General features: G+C 31.5%; 2 protein-coding genes across 4 annotated transcripts; both read right to left on the bottom strand.

Annotated features, from left to right (window-relative positions):
* Positions 1 to 11,286: 11,286 nt before the first annotated feature.
* LOC108473154 (probable methyltransferase At1g29790) lies at positions 11,287 to 12,705 on the bottom strand. Its single transcript, XM_017774699.1, has one exon. It carries the CDS (start codon positions 12,703 to 12,705, stop codon positions 11,287 to 11,289), a length of 1,419 nt encoding a protein of 472 aa, XP_017630188.1.
* A 522-nt stretch (positions 12,706 to 13,227) lies between these two features.
* LOC108465658 (uncharacterized) lies at positions 13,228 to 15,851 on the bottom strand. 3 transcript variants are annotated; one of them, XM_017766179.2, is made up of 7 exons: positions 15,635 to 15,851; positions 15,433 to 15,554; positions 15,307 to 15,359; positions 15,110 to 15,173; positions 14,965 to 15,007; positions 14,820 to 14,867; positions 13,228 to 14,039 (listed from the first exon to the last, which is right to left on the bottom strand). In XM_017766179.2, the coding sequence occupies exons 1-7, from the start codon at positions 15,713 to 15,715 to the stop codon at positions 14,013 to 14,015; spliced, it is 438 nt and encodes a 145-aa protein (XP_017621668.1). In that variant the 5' UTR covers positions 15,716 to 15,851; the 3' UTR covers positions 13,228 to 14,012. The 3 variants fall into 3 exon arrangements, with proteins under 3 accessions (XP_017621668.1, XP_017621552.1, XP_017621612.1); XM_017766063.2 differs by having other exon boundaries at positions 13,228 to 13,788; XM_017766123.2 differs by having other exon boundaries at positions 13,745 to 14,086.
* Between the last annotated feature and the right edge of the window lie 5,761 nt (positions 15,852 to 21,612).

The raw sequence follows: 21,612 nt of genomic DNA, 5'->3' as shown, positions 1-21,612 counted from the left end.
AGAGTCTCTCCAGCGATTTTCTTGCTTTTGGTTGAGCTTTAGGAAGGCACGTTTTATCAAGAACGAATCTGTGTTTCTCACAGATGAAAACTATCAACAAGTTTCATTTCCATTCTCAAAAGTTATCCCCATTTAATTTATTCTCAGTAAGAATGCTAATGAGAGGAGTAGGAGACATATTTGAACTAAAAAAATAAAGATTTCACTAATTACTATCTTTGTATTAAGCAAATATTTTTCATTTCAACAACATATAAAAAATGAAGTATGATGCATATGTCTTGTATTAAAACCTTAAAAAAAATTCATTACTACGATCATTCTCTGTAACATCCTTAACCTGTATCCGTCGTTGAATTAGGGTTACAGAGCATTACCAAAAAAATATAAATTTAAAACATACATCTCATACATCAATATAATCATAGCATAAATCATTAATTACATGTATATCATCCCTTAATCGAGCCCTCAAGGCCCTAGAAATGCAATAGAAACAATTCGAGACTAAATTGGAATCAATCAAAAATTTCATGTAAAAGTTAGAAAATTTGAACTACAGGGGTCACACGGCCGTATGGTTAGGCCGTGTTACTCACGCTACTGAGATACATGCCCGTGTCTCAAGCCATGTAACAATCAAAATAGGGACACATGGCCATGTCCCAGCCTGTGTTGGTGCCCATGTAACTTTTGAAATTGGGTCACACAGCCAAACCACACGCCTATGTGCTAAGCTGTGTAACTCTCGAAATGGTCTCACGCCCGTTTTCCAGGTCGTGTACTAGGCCATGTAACTACTTGCCTTGTAAACCTTTAAACCTACAAGGGACACACCGCCGTTTCGCATGGCCATGTGTCACATATGATTGAGAAACATACCAGTGTCTTAGACAGTGTGGACATGAAATTGGCCAAAATCTAGCCTTTTCCACCACCATTACAAGCATGTACCTACAAGCTAGTTGCTCCCATGACCAAGGCATCACAAACATACCAAAACATGCATAAAATGACCAATTCAACTAACCAAATCCATTCAACCAATTTGCCACATAGGGCACCTCAAAAGCAAGCATATAAACCTAGCAATACATATACCTATTTGACCATTTCTCAATCATAAACATTTAGTTCAATACCATTTTCAAAACATACCATAACTTGACTATATTGAGGTTAATTCATCACATACCACTTTGGCCATTCAAACAAGCATTAACACATTGCCAAAATAACACATACTAGTAAGGCATCTATGTGTACCAAAATGATACTAATCAACCAACCAACATCAAATGGCACCAAAACAACTTATACATGCCAGTATCATCAACTAGCACTCAATTAGATACCAACACAAGTCCACTTATACATGCCATTATAACCTTGGCTAAAACATCAAAAGACTATCGATATTTATGCTAGATGGTGTGATAGATCTCCGATGAGCTTCCAAACTAATCGAGCTTCTGATAATCTATAGAGTAAAAGAAAGTAATTTCGTAAGTAAAGAATGCTTAGTAAGCTAGTATAAACTTTTAACATAACATTCCATTTCAATAATGAACTTTATAGGGTAAATATAAACCTATACTAATGTCACAAGATTTATCAAACTATCTAACTATTAACTCAACATATGAGTAGATCCATCAACATTACATATATTTTTCATTCTTAACATAATAGGATTTATAAGACATAATACACAATCATTAACATTTTTATAAGATTATGAACCACTCCATTTACTTACTTACCATTCCATTTACTTACTTTCTATTTTATTTACTTAGCATAAACTTAAATAACATTATCAATTCATAAATTAGTGTGTTTATTCATGACATAGGTAAATTCATCTATAACATGAGTAAATTTCTCACATATAAGTAAATCCTTTAACCCATCAGTCCTTTTATTTCATCATATTGCATCTCAACTATGAACTTACCGTTTCATTACCTTTTCTTACCCATACCATTTGCATAATACAAGACATAAGCATAAACTTCGACCAATTACACAAGCTTGACACAAGCCTGAATATCATCATCAATACACAAATTAGTGCATTTATACATAACTTTTTTAAGATCAACCACGTGATAAGTCATTTCATAAGAAAATATATCTTTTGATTCATACAACCTTTTCGTACACATAAGCATATTTCCATTTGGACACTTACCATTTCAATGTATATAATTAAAATTAAGCATGATATAATCCAACCATAAGCTTGGCACAAACCTAAGCACTACCCACTACACATGTTAGTGCATTAACACATAATTCACTTGAATTAACATGAGGTAAGCTAGATGTACATGAACATACTACTTTTGAATTCATCCTTTTCATGAACACAAATATACTTTCATTGAACATTTCCAATTCAATCATTTTCATATATTCATGTCATAGTTCATTTGAACATTTACCGTTCTTTTCCTTTTCATGCCCGTTGAACCATTTAGAATAACATTAGATACGCGGGAAAGCTCACACAAAGTGTGCTAAACATATAGTCGTAACCTTTCCTTTATCCTTTACATCATTTCTCACTCGAGTTGTGAAATGGGTTTGCTCACACAAGCTGACAGTCAGAATGTAAGCTACATGATGCTACTCACACAAGCTATTGAGTATCCACAACAAATACAGGACATTAGCCATCGGTAGGACATTTAAGTCCAGCAACCGAGACATGGTAACCCTAATGACATGTCATTTGTATCCTACGTATTCCTAAGGTTCAAACGGGACTCGATAATCATTGAAACATTGTTGGATTTCCACGTTTGATTTCATAATACATGAAAATATAATTCAATATAACAATAAAACATTAATTAATCATACGAACTTACTTGACTAAATTGTAGCAATGCCTGAGTACATGGCCTATTTGGTAATTTTCTCTTATACTCGATTTTCCACTCATTCTTAATCTAAATTAACAATTTTAATTTAGCCAGAAAAACCAATTCCTTTTATACAATTTATTCCTTTTTGACATTTTTACAAAATTTCCCCCAACATTTTACTTTTATTCAATTTAGTCCCTGAGCCTAAAACATGCAAATTAACCATTTTTACTCAAATTTAAGCTTAATAGAATTATTGAGATCCTACTACAGCTCATATTTTCTTTTATTACACATTAAATCCTTGTACTTTTACTATTTCAACAATTTAATCCCTAATTGTCAAATTCATTAAAAATCACTTAACAAAATACTTATAAATAACAACTAATACTTCAAATTCATCATTTAACATCTAAAATCATAAGGATTCATCAATGGTAATATTCAAAATCTTTAACAATTTAAAAAACGAAGGTATGGGCTAGCTGTACCTAGTTGCAATGATCTTAAAAACATAAAAATTATTAAAAACAGGGCAACAACACCATACCATGCATGAAATTTCACCAAGGCCAAAAGCTTCCTTCCTAAATCCATGGTTTTTTCGGTTGTGTTTGAGAAAACCAAAAAGATGATAGCATTTAGGCCCTTTTGTTTCTTTTAATTAATTTAATTATGAAACTACAATTTTGTCCATTTAAAAATCAACCAAATTTCAAGCTTTTAATTACCCAAAACCGTCCACCAATAATTCATTTGATATAGTTACCAACTAAGTCCAACAATTCACCTTTTCATAGCTATTAGACACCTTTAATTAATAGAACTCCACTTTTGCACCTTTTTCAGTTTAGTCCTTTTCACCTAATTAACCCTTTAAACATCAAAATTTCTTAACGAAACTTTAATACGACCTTAATAACACTTGAATTTAGGGTCTTACCACTTGAACCTAATTGTTCTTCTATTTATCCAAAAATCATTAAATCAAATTGTACTATTGCACCATATATTATTCGTAAATATTAAATAATAATATTTACGGACTCACACATCAGATTTGTGGTCCCGAAACCACTATTCCAACACTTCAGAGAAATGGGGTGTTACATTCTCACACCCATCAACCATGTCACCTTGGGGTCCCATGATTAATTAGGAAGAACATGGATTACATCCAATCAGTTCTTGAATCTTAATTCTCTAGACGCCACACGAACTAACGACTGTTTAATGTTTGGCTATCATCTAAAGCTTAAATATCATTTCTTGGGAAACTATTTAATAAGATATGATCTTAAGTGTGTAACCATTGGCTAAACACTCATCATAAACATGCTTTCGTTTGTGAGTCATATTAGGACAATCTCTCTGAAAGTCATGCATGACTAGTTGTCCTTAAAAGGAAACCCCATCTAGTGAACCCACATGACAAAGTTTGCCTTAAGGTACAGCAAGGTTAGGAACTGCCTCGAAACTAGCTCGAAACTTTATCATGGTATCACTTAGGGACCATCAATGGAGACTATAGGTCTTGTTCAATGACTCTCTCCCACTTAATATTTTAAAAACATTCAAGGTTTGTTATCCCAAATTTCAAGAATGATCATATAATAGTCTTAGTGGCATTCTTACCTAATCCAAGTGGCATGCTTCCAATATATGCATGGCATGCTATGAAAAATTTTATAATATTCACATTCATTCACAAGAATCAATCAATCATAAAAACAAATAATTTTAATTTTCCATATTTTTTCTTTTAAGGGAAAAACTGAAGAAATGGATGCGAATTGTGCACCAGGTAAGGTCCCAGGAAAGGGAGGTGAGTCAAATTTGACCGCTTAAAAACCAAGCATTTCCTAACTAGAGCCAACCTAGACATGCGCCTTCTCATTACCACAGTTCTCACAGTTATCGAATAACCTAAAGAAGTGAATAGAACAAAAAACACATGTATTTTCTCATTACCATAATTCTTATATTTAATCAATCAACTATGGATCATTTCATATATATATATGTATATATATCACAATTCTAACATTACATAATATAAATATTATAAACAATTATAAAACAGATATATAATGAGATAGGTAATTAAAATAAAATTGCCAGCCAAGGTTTTCATGGTTTTATTTCTAGAAAATAAATGGAAAAATAAAATTACTCGATTTTCACTACGAGGCATTCCTTGGGTTTTCAACCGGCATCACATCTTTTTCTCGTCATGGACTCCTTTTAGAAAAATTGCATTTAAGTCCTATGTCTGTTTTTGGCTCACAAGATAAAAAAAAATAGCCCTACGTGAAGACGATAGTCCACGGTCTATTTTCTAAGAACCACAACCTCGGCAATAAAAAAAATTATATAACAAATATATAATATCGCATCCATTCCCATATATAACTCAAAACATGCATAAAATCTAAATAATGTCACTTTCTATGTAATCAAATCATTCAAGAAGAAGATGAATTTATTTTGATTATCTGTTTATGCTTATAGATAGAACACAACCTGGCTCATGATACCAATTGTTGGAAAAAATGGGTTTGGAAAACGCAGCGAAAAATAAATTTAGGGAAAAACCAGAGTTTTAATTTTTTTTCCAAAACAAGATCTTGGTTGTGATATCTAAAGTAATAACCACTTGATCAAAATTGTACTTTTTGATTTTTCTAGGATGAGCGTTTCGACTGAGTAGCCTTTTCCACTAACTTCAAGCTCACGTCTGTCAAGTGTGGGCTCATTTCGAATCTGAAAAAGTTTCACAAAAACTACCAGTGGGTAATTTTGCAATTTCTCTAAACTTTTGGGTTAAGTTGTAAATCAAAAAAATATCTTTATAAATTTTCTAGAATAATCTCTTCAGAGAATTTTCTCTCTACAACTTTGTCTTGAATTCTAGTTTGTGTAAATAATGACCCAAGACTCTCTTTATATAGAGAGAGTTTAGAGAGTTCAACTATGATTAAACTTAATCACTTTAATATTAAATTTAATTTAATATTAAGATAATCACTTTAACATTAAATTAATAAAAATTATTAAGATAAGTATTAAATTGAATTGAATATTAAACTATTAAAATAATATTATTTCTAGAATAGTTAATCTGAAATCAAATTCTCTGATAAAGTCTTAGTAGGAGTGTAACTCTTCCATTACTCAACCACCGATAACCAATCGTAGCCAGCCACCAGGATGTCGCCGTCGTAGCCATCGACATTGCCGTGTCCGGTGATATAGGTGCGACACCTTTACGACACCCCAAGCTGGTTTGGTCAGGGTCAATAATGACCCGATCGGTCCGGTCTAGCCATTGGCTAGGCTGTCGGCCCTATTTGACCAATTTTTGGGTCTTGGTCTCGATTTTAGGCTCTTGGGCCTAATTTACGATATCAGGTCCAATTTTTAAGTTGAATTACCCATTGGGCCAATTGTCTGACTTGAAAATTAACTTCCAAAAATATCATATTAATTTTAATTGATTTGATTAATTTAATTTTACTTGATCAAAATTAAATTTTTCAAAAATCACTTAGATTTTCCAAAATAATTTTTCAAGAAAATTCTTTAATCAAATTCTCTAGTTGAACAATTCTTACGACTACCTAATGTAATTCCACATCAAATAAATAGACTCAATTATATTATTCCCAAAGTCGTAGAATTTTCTTCTGATTCACATGCAGTCCGATCGAGCTTTTGTGGAGCTAGCAGAGGGACCAATCAGACATATACAATTACGCTCTAGTGATTGCAATTATGTCCAGAGGCATCGTTCTGATAATTCGCAATTACTTAGTCATGGAATCAGTCCATTAGAAGTACCATAACTGAAAAATCCTTATTGTATACTCTTTACGAAAACAATTCATCCAACTGCTTTGTCCAATAACCTCGTCATGTGTGTGTTACCCTCATATGATATCCTTGATTCTTTTTAGTTAAATCTGTTCACTTAATACAATCATATTTTATCTTATTGTCACCATTGTGTCTTCTTAATGACTAATATGATTACTGTCAGCAAATGACTGTGATAAATTGCTCATTCTAGAACAAGTAACTCGTGGTCACGTTCCATATTTATCAATTCACATAATGCCAATTAGAGGATATCATTAACTCTTTAATTGAGCTATGAATTCCACTATTTGTAATAAAGCCATACCATACACAATTCATGTACCCAACATACCAGCTATGGGCTTGATCATCTTTAGAGCATAAGCATTCGTTTATATCAAAGTAGATGAGTTGCATATGCATGGTCAGTGACTAACTCAGGATTTAGGTAAATCACACCATGAATACCACAAGTGAATTAATTCACAAATAGATTCAGAATTAATTCATCTTGGGTCCAGCCCAATGTATCATTGTACTAATGAATACATCTATATCTCTACTCATGGAGTCAACTACTCTGATAGCCAAGACTAGCCATCTTCCGAATTGGAATTCTAGACAGCATAATAATCCTTCTCAGTATTTGAATGAAATGCTCACTTTGATTCTTTTATGAGATTACGGGCTCATTTAGATTATCTACTAAAGTAAGTTATCTTTCTTACAATGTAAATGTTCTTTACAATGCCACTTATCTTTAGTTTGAATTTTAGACAATCAATGAACTAATATTTACTTGTCACAATTTCGCTATATATGTGAGATATAAAAGACATAAATACAAAAGACATAATAGTGAAATGTGAAATTAACTTTATTTATTTATTCATCATTCAAATCAATAGAAAACAGTTATATATTTACTATAATATGGGCGCATTTCCCAACATATCTAGGGTCCATACGCCGTACCTAACGCTCCATCGTCTTCCTTATTAGTTTCTCTAGTTACAATCGTCATCCGTTCAACTCCTTCCTTAATATTTCGGTCCACAACCACCATCGGACACATATCCTTATTATTCCCATATTTACAACACGAGAAGTAGATAATAGGTAGAGAGTCATACTCCACTCTTTGGATTTCTCCATTCACTAACACTTGTGAGACAAACAACCTATCAAGGTTAATGTAAACTTTGATTCTGGGAAATGATCCCCTAAAAGCCCCAACAATCTAATCCAAGCCATGACCACACTTGGGTAAGGATGCAACGAGCTTAAATCCTTGGTCCACAGTTGGATTGTCATATATTAACCATAAACTATCCATGGCCCTTGAGTCAAAACCTTACCATAGTCATCGACACTTTGGAACTTAGCCAAAAAGTATCCATTTTCTATATTAATGAGATTGAAGGGTTTTGAGAATTTTGAGAGGCTACTGATTCTGTCATGGAGGGTAACATGGCCAATACTTCAACCTAGGAGTTTTAAGACCACCATCCTTTCCATCTCTTTGAAGAGAATTTGCTGAATACAATCTAAAAAATTGATTGCCGTGTTGACAGTGGATTTTGTCACGTCTCCTTCAAGCAACACAAACCCTCCATCAATTTCATCATCAGAATAATTACTCTTGTCAGATCTGGATGATGCTCCCCCTAAGCTTATCCTTCCAAGACGGTGGCGACGTAGGTACAACGTCTTCACCATTCCCTTCCTTAAACCTGACCTTCTTAGGCTTAGTTTGGATGGGCAGTGTGTTTATCTCCGGTGAGGTTAAAAACAATGGTGGTGGTGAGATTAGTTACTTTAGCGATGAGATTAGAAATAGCAGTGGATATGTGTTTGGATTCAAACGTAGCTGTAGCGGTAAGATGAGAATAAAAAATGACCATTATAGACATTAGTTTACAATGTATTTATAATAAAATAAATAATTAAATTTATATTAATATAAAATAATATAACATAAAATAAAATTTTATTTTTATAAAATGATAATTAAAATATTAAAATCATATTCAATAAAATTTAAATATTTTTAAATTATATTAATAATAAATAATAAAACATATTTAAATTATTTTATATTAAATAATAATTAAAATTATATATTTATGACAATAAATTTATATATTTATTAAATTGTTATATAAAATTATATAACAATATCTAATAATATTTTACTTTCTATAAAACTCAAAAAAAAAAAAGAACAAGGGTAATAAAGAAACTGAGCTCAGTTTTTTCTCCACTGGCACCTTCCTTTAGCTCTAGTGAAAATTGAGAGTAGCAGTGTGGTGAGAGTGCTCAATTGCACTGCACCTCAAATCTTCCAAACAAAAAACCAGTGCAGTGAAAAGGAATATTCACCCTATATTCCATCTCACCATGGGTAAAATCCAATCCAAAGGAAGCCTTAGTGTCCCAATCCTCGAAGGATCTCACAACCTTGCCACTGTCATCACTTAAAGACATTGTTTTCAGAGAATTCACGATATTACTTCTTAATGCTTTTGACTTTGAGGGTTAGTCGCAAAAGATGATATCATTTCAGAGATCACATATTTATATCAATTTAGTTTTAATATTGACTGTACCATCCGACTTTTTTTTATTGGAAACCTAAATTTGATAACCTTTACATAATTTATTTTTGTCCAGGTTGGTACCTTCTATTGTACCATTTGCTCATTTTTGTAAAATAAAATTTAAAAATATGAAAAAATTAAAATTTTAAAAATTCAATATTTTAAAAATAAAAATATATATAAATTTAATTTAGATTTGAATTTTTAAAATAATATAAAATAATTAGTAAAATATTTAGAAATGTAACATTCATTATAATTTCTCAAACCTATAAATTGTTGGTGTGTGAGGATAAAATAAATTTATAAGAAATTAACAAAGGCTTCAAGGCATGTATCAGTGCCATTTTCTTTAAGGTTCTACTTGCTCCCATCTATACTATGGTGTGCAAAAGAGTTACAGACAAATAACCCTCAATGATACAATGAAGCCCAATGGCTGACTACGTTTTGCACTAACGGAAATAATTCATTAAACACTGAGCGAAACATAACAAGGATATTGATTTCTGTAAAGAATTCTTGCAATAATTCTTTATAGAACAATCTAGGGATATGCAAGATGGTGGGAGAATAGACAGAAATTTTGTTTATATATTTTTTAGTGTCATATAAATGAAAGTTCACTAGGAGGTCTCGTCTCTCTTTATAAGGGCATAACACCTAAATAGATAGTAATTGTTTTAGTAAAAAACATAATTATTCAATATATATCTACTTGAATAATTATGACTATTTGTTAATAATTAAGGGATATAACTTTTAAATTTAAGATACATAACTCATTACTATAAATAGTGATAATTTTGGTTAATAACCAAGTGACATAATTTTGGTTACTTATAACTTTTCATTTGCAATTATTAAAACAATATATATATTGAAAATATTCCAACATAAATTTATTATATATCTATTTAGTAATAATTTTTAAAATGCTTAAAATATTTTTGACTTTGATAAATAAATATTTTTATACTTTTCAAATATATTATATTAAAATTTAACTAATTTATTCGTAATGTATACCTTTTATTTTTACCATTTACATAATAAATAAAATCCGATAATACTGTTGCAAGTTGGAGTGATGTTTTGTACTGCTAGGTTTTCTTGCGGGGTAATATGGGGACAGTTTTGCTAGGGACGTTCGATAACCAAAATAATAGGGGTCATTGTAGGAACACTCATCATGATAGGCATATTGATTTTAAGGTGGCATTTTTTGGAACCCTTGGTCCGATTGTTGGGGATGGTTGCCAGCGTTGAACGAAATAGAGGAGGCAGCTGAGTCGTACTATTGTTGGAAGTCAGATAGGATGTCTTGGTTTGACATGTTTGGTTGTTTTTGTGAGGTAAAGATACAATTTTTTGCTCTAGTTTTTATAGGCAACCCTAATTATTGATATAAAAAGTGGTATCGAAGATTAGAGATGATTCATATAAAATGTTGAAAGTTGTTAGTTGTAATTAAGAGTGTTTTGGAGAGTTATGATAAAAGAAGAGCGAAGTTTCAGTAACGAAAAAGTTGCTTGTAGATTTCTTGAATATGACTAGACTTTGTAGAGGAAGTAGTAAAATTATGGGAGTCTTTATTGGATAGAATAAGAAAAGTCTCCAAATGGATTTCAATGTGATTTGATGGTGGTCCACGTGATATACATATAAAATTCTTCAATTGAGAAATCTAAGTGGTTATCCTAACGAGGTGGTTAGATATATCACAACTATGATATGGGGACATAATAATATACATCTTAGGTTGCAACTTATCCAGCCATTGATTTTCCTGTTTCTTGATGACATGCATGTTAGAATGAATCCAACATCTGAATTTTCTGCTTTTGTTCTGTACTTAATATACAAACCAACAAAATGGGTAAAGATCTTTTTGAAGAATAGCAGGAAAAGAAAATGCTAAAATTCAATCTATAAATTCAAGTAAATTTAGCTTATGATCGAAGTGGTTTTTCCAATACAGCAGAAAAGAAAGACTCATCCTCCAATTTATCTGTCTTTGGAACAACTCTCCACAGTAGCACCTTGTAGTGTAGCCTGGAAAATTCATCCAAATACATCTTCAACTCATCTCTTTTGCAGAAGAATCGATCCACCCAAAGAAGTCCTTTGGGTCGAAGAACACGATCCCAATCATGAAGTACAAACTGAAGAAGATCTATTCCCATCCACCCATCTAAAAATAGGGTAGAATGTACAATATCGAGTGTGTTATCAAAGAAAGGCAGTCTTGAGCCAATTGATAGGTAAAGAGGTAAGAGGCCTCTAAGTGCAATCACCTCATTAAAAGGAGCCCCTAAGTTTAGGGTAGCTGATGCAATCGTTACATTTCTTTCCTTCATTAGTGCAGCAAATGTGCCGGTTGTGGGGCTAAAATCAAGTCCAATTCTGATCTCTCCTGGCTTCAATCTAAGAACTTCATCTATGGTGAATTCAGCTGAAGTTGATTCGTTGGTTGGGATTTCCCATCCTCTTTTCGAAAGATCAAAGCAGTTTGAACATTTGAAGAAGCCTCTTTTGCCTATTGTTCCATTAGACACAAGACAGGAGTAATCTTTGCACTTGTAGTGACTCCACATAATGTTGGTGTCAGCCGGTTGAGACCAAAGGGACGAGTTTATTGGAAGTGGTTTACTGTAACGTGGAGGTGTTTTCGAGAAGCATCGTCTTCTTGGTAATGGATCGCAGCCACTGATCATAAGCTTCTGAGCGATGTCCCAGTCATCAGGGCACATCCTATAGATCTTATAACCCATAAAGCGATTTACATTTGAGGCCATGTTGGCACAAAGGAGTCCTACAGTTGGGCTAATAGCTTCCACCCCAAGGAAGTTTTTCTTCCCAATCAGTCTATTTGGTTTCAAAGCGGTGTAGTTATGAAGCTCACCTGAGTTAAAACTATGAGTATCTGATCCTTGGTTGATTTCACTTTCATCAGGGTCGCTGAAGTCTTCGTCTACAGTGCTGACTTCATTTGTACCGGACGAACTGCTGTCGTAGAAATCTGATAGGGCTTCTGCAAACTTGTCTAAAGATGTGGCAATATGTAGAAGTTGATCCGCAAACGTTGTTAGTGCTTTGGATTCTGCACTTGCACCATGTAACTGCTCCAGCAGAACTCCCACTTGGCTTTGTAAATCAGCGATTTGATTCAGAAGTGAATGAGGCAAGATGAGTTGGCCTCGGGAGACACTGGCCACGGAAGTGGTGGATCTGAAGAGTAGCTGGGAATAGAAGATGTTGGAGCTTAAGATTGCAGCCATTAGGATGCTTCCAAGCACACACAGACATAGCATTACAGGAAGGCCAGCAGGAAGCCATTGTCGAGATTTCGACACACTTGGTTTCTGCATTTCTTGGTTGAGGTTGAGCTTTGTACGAGGAGCTATCAAACCATCAAGTTTTTCATTATATCCCAAGAGCTGTTGAGTATTGACTTGATTGGCCACTTGGATTTTCAGGTTGTTTTACTTCCTTAACTCATCCCTAGATGTTTGACTTACAAAATTCTACTTTTTCCCCCTCCAATAGGGACAACTTGGAATTTTATTCGTCTTTGAAAATCTCGAAGTGGTGAACATTGTTATTGTTAATGGCTTGATTTAATAAAGTGGCGTTTAATTGCAGTTGGTGCAATGATCTGGATACTTGGAAGCACTTTCAATGCCTCAGCAATAAAAAAATAAGCTACCAAAACTTATGGAAGGATAGAAAAATGACGAGATGCATTTCACATGGTGTTTTAGAGGGGTTATGAACCAATTGTTGCTTAGTTTAATAACATTGCTTGTAAAGAGAGAGAAAAGGTAAAAGATAATGGGCAGAAGTAGATCCATGCCACAAGAATTACAAAAGCATCATCTTCAGCTAAGAAGTTTTAACAGGTAATATCATCATAATGAATTATATTCTACGAGGTTTACAAATCTTAAGACAAAATTGTAAGAACTTGTTAAGCCAACAGAACATCTTTACCACAAGCTGTAGGGTAAGGGTATGTGTTTCCATCAAAGCTTACGACCAAAAAGAATGGTTAAAAGATACGACCATCGCAAAACTATAACTGGAAAACAATCTATAACTGGAAAACAATCGAGAGCAGAGGTCGACGAAAACTATTAAAGATTCTGGGGTACGCCCAGATTCCTTATCCTGCATAAGTTATTCAGTCTTCGCAGTTATGCACTTGGTTCTCCTTTGTCATCTTCATCATCCTCTCTATCTTCATTTTCATCTTCTTAACCATCATTTTCATCATCACTGTGGTCATTAATGTCATCATTCCCAGAGTCATATGGATCACCATGATTTCCAGCATCTTTTCTACCTAGTTTGGCATACTGCTCAAGAGATGTAGAAGGAAATATTTCACCCACTCTACCATTTTCTTTGTTGGTTGTGGTTTTTGATGAACTTTTAAAACTATTTTTATCCATCTGTTACAACAAAGTAAGGTAAGCATTAAGGCATTTGACAGAACAAAGCACCAGAAAATAACAACAGATAAAGGAATGGATGGCAATGTTGATATATGAAGAGTAACTCCAAGTACATATGTCCCACTTAGCTTAGAACTTGCCAATGCAGAGGTATAATGGTATATTGGAGGTACATTCAACAAATATTCAAAAGCACTGCTGAATTCCATCTGCACTGAGTCTTAGAGCCCAATTACATTTCTCCTTTCCTTGATGTTTAAGTTGATGACAGAATAAATGCATTATCAACCTTGATCTGCATACTGATTTTAAGTAACTTGTCCAAAAATAAATACATGCCTATTTACATTTTCTCACTCAAGCAGAAGCAAGAGACGAATCATAAGAAATGCAAGAAGAAATTTTGTATGTCTTGTCAAACTAATAAAGACTGATTTGTTTATCTAATTAGGATATATCTTTTTTATGAAATAGCTAACATCCAATGGCAATTGTTGGTCTAAGATTCAAATATCCTAGCACCATCGGATCTTGCCAGAAAGAACCATATCATCTCAAGCAAGGTAAATTCAATTCAATAAAGCCTAATGTAACTTCTAAGCATTAGTTTAGTCTTTCCTTCTCCTGTTACATCAAGAGATTATTAACCTAGAGGTGTAAGCTACAAAGAGCTTACTATAGTTTACAATCACAAGAACTCATCTACAATCACAACTTCAGGGTAAGCAATTTCAACCTCAATCAAGAAACCCTTACAATCAATCACAATCAGGAAAAGACTGAAATCTCATAGTATAAAGGTAAATCCCTTCTATGTTACTGCTTTATCAGAAGTTTGGATCCACTAAAATTTTATTATGCATCACCAAAGTAATAATTAATTGGATAGAACTCCTAATTATTAGCATAATCATGAACCATCTTGATTACTATCATCAAATAGTTGCAAATTATTTCCAATGCAAAGAGTTCAATTTATCAGTAGCGGACGATTGAAAGCAATAAAAGAATCATCACTGGACACTTACAGCACGTAATAATGTTCTTCTATCCCTCTCTCGAGCATTTTTAATAGCCTGAAACAACATTCGTGAAAATCAACCATCAAAGCAAACATAACATCTAACACTGAAAGCAACTAATAAATAAGAAAAGATATAATTCCAAACCAACCTCCTCAAGCATCTTTTGCTCTTCTTCAACCTCCGCAGAATCCCTATATGAACACAAAATGATAAGTTCGGCATTTGATCTTTACCCGAAATATATGCAGTGGAAATGAGATATCATAAATTTCTCAAAAGATTCAAAAACAAACCTCCCAACTATTTGATTAACGCGACATCGACACTTTGCACATACTTTTTGCTCCTTAGCACATCCTAAAACAAAATATCCATCCCAATTTTATTAATTTCAATAAAATAAATACATTTTAGCAAAATATGTCTGCTCAATTTAAATAGCAACTTTAGAATCAAAACAAGCAAAGAACTAAAAGCAGAGGAAACGAACCAGAACAAAGATTATGATAGGCTTGACGCACATTACGTTTGGAGCAAAGCTGACTGCCAAAAACCAATCCATAAATAAATAAATAAAAATCCAAAAAAACCCAGTATTACTCCGAGAAGAACATACCATTTTGCAGGCTCCGTTAGGGGTTTATATTTGCCGTAACGCCGTTTCCAATCGATTTGTTCTTTGCATCGAGGGCAAACTCCAGTTATTTCAGAGTAAGGCCTTAGCTTCCCTCCAACTTCCTATTAAAAAAATGAATTTCTTAGAAATTAAATAAAAAAATGTGATTAAAACATTAAAAGAAAAAGTAGTATTTATTTACCTTCTCGTTGATTTTAACACCGGCGTTTGGCTTCCAGGCGTAGCTGTTTTGGTGCTTCGGTGGCCCTCGCCGACTACTCATCTTTTGCTAGCTGCCGACTCGATCACCCTTTCTCTTACTAACCTTTGGAACTTAATAGTTAAACCTAGAGTATTTTTCTAACTCTTTTTTCCTTCTTTTTTTCGAATTGACAAACATCATAAATTTGAGCTTTAAATAAAATATATGAAAATATATAAATACTCATAAACTTTTAAAATTTAAAATTTACAATAACATGATTTATAACTCTTTCAAAACTTATATTTTCTATTTATTTAATTTTCTATTTTATTTTAAATTAAATTTTATCGTTAATTTTTAAAAAGAGTCAAATCGTTTTTAACGAGATATATTGATTAAAATATTAAATTTTTATAATGTTGGCATGATAATCTTTAAAATAATCCACGTGTATTTCATGCTTGCATGATATTATTTATCTTATATGATATGCCAACAAATAATTTTAAAATATAAAAATTTTAAGAAATAAAAATTAAAAATTAAAAATTATGAAAATTATGAAAATTTCATAAAAATTTAAAAATTAACATAAAATTGATATAGACTATCATGTAAGCTATCATGTCTGAAAATTTAATGTTTTAATTAGTATTTTTATAAAAAATTCATTCTATTTTTTTAAAAGAATGATGATAAAATTTAACTCTTTTAAAAATTAAGGGTAATTTAATTTAAAAAATATTGACCAAATTAATAAAAAAATATAAACATCAAATGTCAAATTTATTATTGTGCCTAGAGAAAACTATCTCAAACCTTATTGCTATTATTATATTTCTAAAATTTCCATCTATGTCAAGCATATTACAATAATATATAAGTATTTTTTGCAATTTGATGAGGTGTTTCCTTTCTATGTGGCACTATTTGATTGGATGAGATATTTTTTCACAAGAAATATAGATAGGATAATGTGATTGATATAAGAGAAGTATGGGGATGAACTGTATCAAAGTGATAATTTAATTCTAATACAAAATCCAAAAGAGATATTAAACTTAGAAAACTAAACTAGATAATCTCATATTTTTTGGGGTGTTAGAATGTTATGACCAGACTATCTTTATACTCCGCTTCAAAAATTAGTTAAAGATTGAATTAATGTATTTTAATTAAAACATTTTGTAATGCTTTATCACTATAAATTATATATTTAAGTTGTCCCTGACAAACATAAAAAAAAAAAAAAAAAAGAGAGAGAGAAATTGTAAAATTTATCAATTTATATGTAAAAGTAGAAGAAAATAAAATACAGAGATAATAATGTTATCAAACAAAATTTTAAATAATTGAGTCTAAAGTAAATCTTTTGGTAATCTTTTGTTTGATATTGACAACAATTTATCTACAAGAAACTCTTCTCTTAATTATTTGTAATTGAAATAGTTGTATTAGTTTAATTTTTATAAGTTTCTAATACATGTATATTATTGGATTAAAGAAAATATATTTTTTTTCTTGACATGTTAAAATTATAAAATTATTTTAACCAATTTCTACAACAAATCAATTGTAACACACACAAAAATATACAACTTACACTTCGCTCCAAAAGCGAATAATAACAAACTTACCTATAAATCAAATAGTCCGTCACTCATTGCACACAACTTATACAAATACTTCATTGGCTGATAGTATTGGAAAAATTGCATTTTTATGTGAACTTTGAGACATATTCTCAATAAGTAAATGTAGAGAATTTAATCATAAAATTATGCTTTCATATTCTACTCCATGAGACCTTTATAACGGTATATCATATGCTCAAAATGGTTGAGTGGTGAATAAGAAATTGATGCTAAAAGTAAGCTACTTGGAAATATTATTGAGGAAAAATAAAGTCTTAGATCTCACATTGGTTAAATACCAAAGTGTGAGATGTTTTTATACATGTGATCCCTCTTGAAAGATAATTGAATGATTAAGCTTGTAATCTTGCTTCGCACGAAGGGGGATGCAGGTCCAAACCCGATATTTTTCTCTGATATTTGTAATCTTGAAAGAAAATACTCTCTGATATTTTTCTCTTACTGAAACTCTGTTTCTTTCAAAACTCTTCATTTTCCTCTTTGTATTTTCAAACATTCCAGTGATAGAAAAAGACATTGTTCGTTCGTTAATCATTGTAAAGGTTCTACTACTTTGATCACTGTTGTTGTTGTATCTTTGGAGAGATTCGACTAATGTTACTCCAAGTACCGTAGAAGGGGCCGAATCTGTCTTAAGGAAATCGTGTTTCATAAACCTCAACGTTTCGTAAAATCTTAATTCTCCTTTATTTCAACTTTTTATATAGTTTTATTTGATTTTCGTAATTGATTAAATAATTATAAACAATTCTATTCATATTTTATTTCATATGTATTTATTTATATTTAATTTATTTGTTCGCTAGCATGTTTTTTTAACAATCTTAAGATAGATCTGATTATTTTGCAATTTTCTAATCCGAGACAAACGAGACACCAAGGCGAGAAATTTTTTTTTGAAAATCAATTTTCTTTTAAAAATTAAATAAATATGTTTCGGGATTATTCCTGCTGTTCAACAAATTTTTTTCCTCTATTTTTTTTATTTCCAAATGAATATTAAAACTAATAAAATGCTTTTGATTTTTCCCATTGCTTAATGTGTTTTATTCGATTTTGTTCCCAAAGTTAAAAGTAAATGAAATCCTGTTTGGGATTTATTCTCGCCGTTCAACAAATTTTACTCCATTATTTTTTATTTTATTTCCAAACTGGAAATTAAAGGTAAATAAAATCCGTTTCGGGATTGATTCTGTCGTTTAACGAATTTATTTCAAATTTTGTTTTATTTCCAAAAACGAGTAAAATAAAATCCATTTCAGGATTGATTCTTGCCGTTCAACGGATTTATTACATTTTGATTTTGTTGCCAAAAATGAGAAATTAAATTAAATAAAATCTGTTTCCGGATTTATTCCCACCGATTAACAAAATTTTATTTGATTTTATTTTGTTTTCAAATTAGAATAAAATTAAATAAAATCTGTTTCGGGATTTATTCCCACCGTTTAACAAAATTTTATTTGATTTTATTTTTTTTCCAAATTAGAATAGAATTAAATAAAATATGTTTCGAGATTTATTCTCGTCATTTATCAAGATTTTATTCGATATTGTTTTGTTCCTAAACCAAGACGTAATCAAATAATTCTGTTTCGAGATTTATTCCCGTCATTTAACAAAATTTATTTTGATTTAACGATATAATTTTGTTTCGAGATTTAATCTTGCCGTTTAACAAAATTGTTTTTTATTTTGTTTTAGAATTTTTATTCTACCGTTTAACAAATCAAACGGAAATTTTTCTGTTTATGGTGGCATTAATTGTGGCTTTAAATTGAATTAAAAGAAATTTATCAATGGTGAATTAAAAAGACAATATGAGAATGCATGTCTAGGATTGGTTCTTTGAAAGACTTGATATTTAAGCGTGCTGAGTGCACCACCTCTATTTTAGGGTTACCTACTTGGTGCATTGTTTTATTGTATTTTTTATTAGACCATATAAACTTTTGTTTCGGGTTTTATTAGTTTCCTACCGTCTAACAAAAGTTGATAAGTTTTCTAATTCTAGTTTTGTTTCTTAACAAAAAAATGAAGACTCCCACCAATTCAATCAATTCGCAATCTGAAGCTTTGGTCTAAAACTCACTATTGCCAGTGACGACTGCTATAAGCCATAACGAGAAACCTGCAAAATTCTCGGGATAGAATTTTAAGACTTGGCAACAGAAAATGTTGTTTTATTTGACCATGTTGAACTTGACCAAATTTTTGAAAGATGACCCTCCGACTATTAAAAAGGGTGAGGTAAATGAAGTTACCACTTTCACTGCTATTGAAGCTTGGAAACATTCAGATTTTCTGTGTCGAAACTACATCCTGAATGGATTGTCAGATGCACTGTATGAAGTGTATAATGTTAAGAATGTAACAACTCGTTTTTAGTCAAATCGGAACAGTGGTTTCGGGACCATAAATACCAGGTCAAAATATTTATTTTATTATTATTTTAATATTTACATCATGAATATATGATGGTGTGAAATTTTTATTAAGAAATTCTAGCATTTGGTTGCTCAATTTGATAAAAATGACTAAATCGCGTAAAATGTAAAAGTGTTGTTCTATTAGTAAAGGTGTCAAATAGCTATAGAACCTTAAATTTAAAGTCATTATGTTGTAATTAGACCATTATAATGGTGAGTGGACATTTTTGGGCATATATTAAATGATTTATATGTTTAATTATAAAGGTTAAATTTGTAATTCATAAAATAAACATGAATTAAGTAAAAATAAACCAAAATTTTCCTCCATTTTCATCTTCTACCACCTAAAATAAGAAAGAAAAAAGAAAAGCATCCATGGGAGGTTTTTAGGGTTCGGCCACTTTATGATTTAATTGTAAATCCGTTTTTGTCCCGTTTTTAATGATTTCTATGTTTTTGTGATCATTGCAACTAGTACTAGCTAGCCCAGGGACTATTTTGCAAAAATTTTAAAGATTTTTAATGATGCCATTGATGAATATGTATGAGTTTTGAAGTTTCTTGATAGATTTTGATTGCTTGTTGATAGATATACAAGTTTGGTTTAGTGATTTTTAGTGAAAATGCAAAATAGGGTTAAATTGAGAAATGTTAAAACTTTGTGGTTAAAATGTGAAATAAATGAAAAATATGGGTTACTATAGGTATTTGGTAATTCGGCTAAGCATGGGTGTTTTATATGTTTAATTATAAAGGTTAAGTTTGTAATTCATAAAATAAACATGAATTAAGTAAAAATAAACCAAAATTTTCCTCCATTTTCATCTTCTACCACCGAAAATAAGAAAGAAAAAAGAAAAACATCCATGGGAGGTTTTTAGGGTTCGGCCACTTTATGATCTAATTGTAAGTCCGTTTTTGTCTCGTTTTTAATGATTTCTATGTTTTTGTGATCATTGCAACTAGTACTAGCTAGCCCAGTGACTGTTTTGCAAAACTGTTAAAGATTTTGAATGATGCCATTGATGAATATGTATGAGTTTTGAAGTTTCTTGATAGATTTTGATTGCTTGTTGATAGATATACAAGTTTGGTTAAGTGATTTTTAATGAAAATGCAAAATAGGGATTAAATTGAGAAATATTAAAACTTTGTGGTTAAAATGAGAAATAAATGAAAAATATGGGCTACTAGAGGTATAATGGTAATTCGACTAAGCATGGGTGTCTAGCATGGGTGTCTTGAAATTTGCATGAATTTGTGATTTTGTGTAATAAGGACTAAATTGTAAAAATGTGAAAGTTTAGAGGCAAATGTGTAAAATAACCCTAATGTGTGTTTTGGATTAAATTGAATAGAGAGATGATTAAATAAGTTAATTTCAAATATATTTAGATCAAGAAAAGCGGAATTCAGATCTGGATCGGAGAAAAACGAAAGTTATTGACTAAACGACTTATTTCATCGTTTCCACATTCAAGGAAAGTTTGTATGTGGTAAATTTTAATACAAATGTATTTCATATGTTTTGATATTTTATAAATTGCAAATACGAGACTGTGGATATGAACGATAGTGATTCAACAACAATTCGACATTTGAACTCCCGGTTGAACCTGAGGAATAGATTAGGATGCTAGTGACATGTCATTAGGGGATACGTTGAGTTGGCTTCGGGCCATGATATAGCACTTTGGGTGCGAGTTCTATAAATTTGGCTTCGGGCCATGCATATCGACTGATTTGGCTTCAGGCCATGATAGTAGTACTTTGGAGATAAGTTACATTGATTTGGTTTCGGGCAATGGTATAGGTACTTATTGTGTGAAAACCTTGAGTATCTGACTTCTATTATGAATGGTTCAACGTGTAAAAAAAAGACGAGAAT

This window comes from Gossypium arboreum, chromosome 7 (genome assembly GCF_025698485.1).
Source record: "Gossypium arboreum isolate Shixiya-1 chromosome 7, ASM2569848v2, whole genome shotgun sequence".
NCBI classification, from domain to species: domain Eukaryota; kingdom Viridiplantae; phylum Streptophyta; class Magnoliopsida; order Malvales; family Malvaceae; genus Gossypium; species Gossypium arboreum.
Note: the sequence above shows the minus strand (reverse complement) of the source record. Positions and strands in the feature narration are given on the sequence as shown.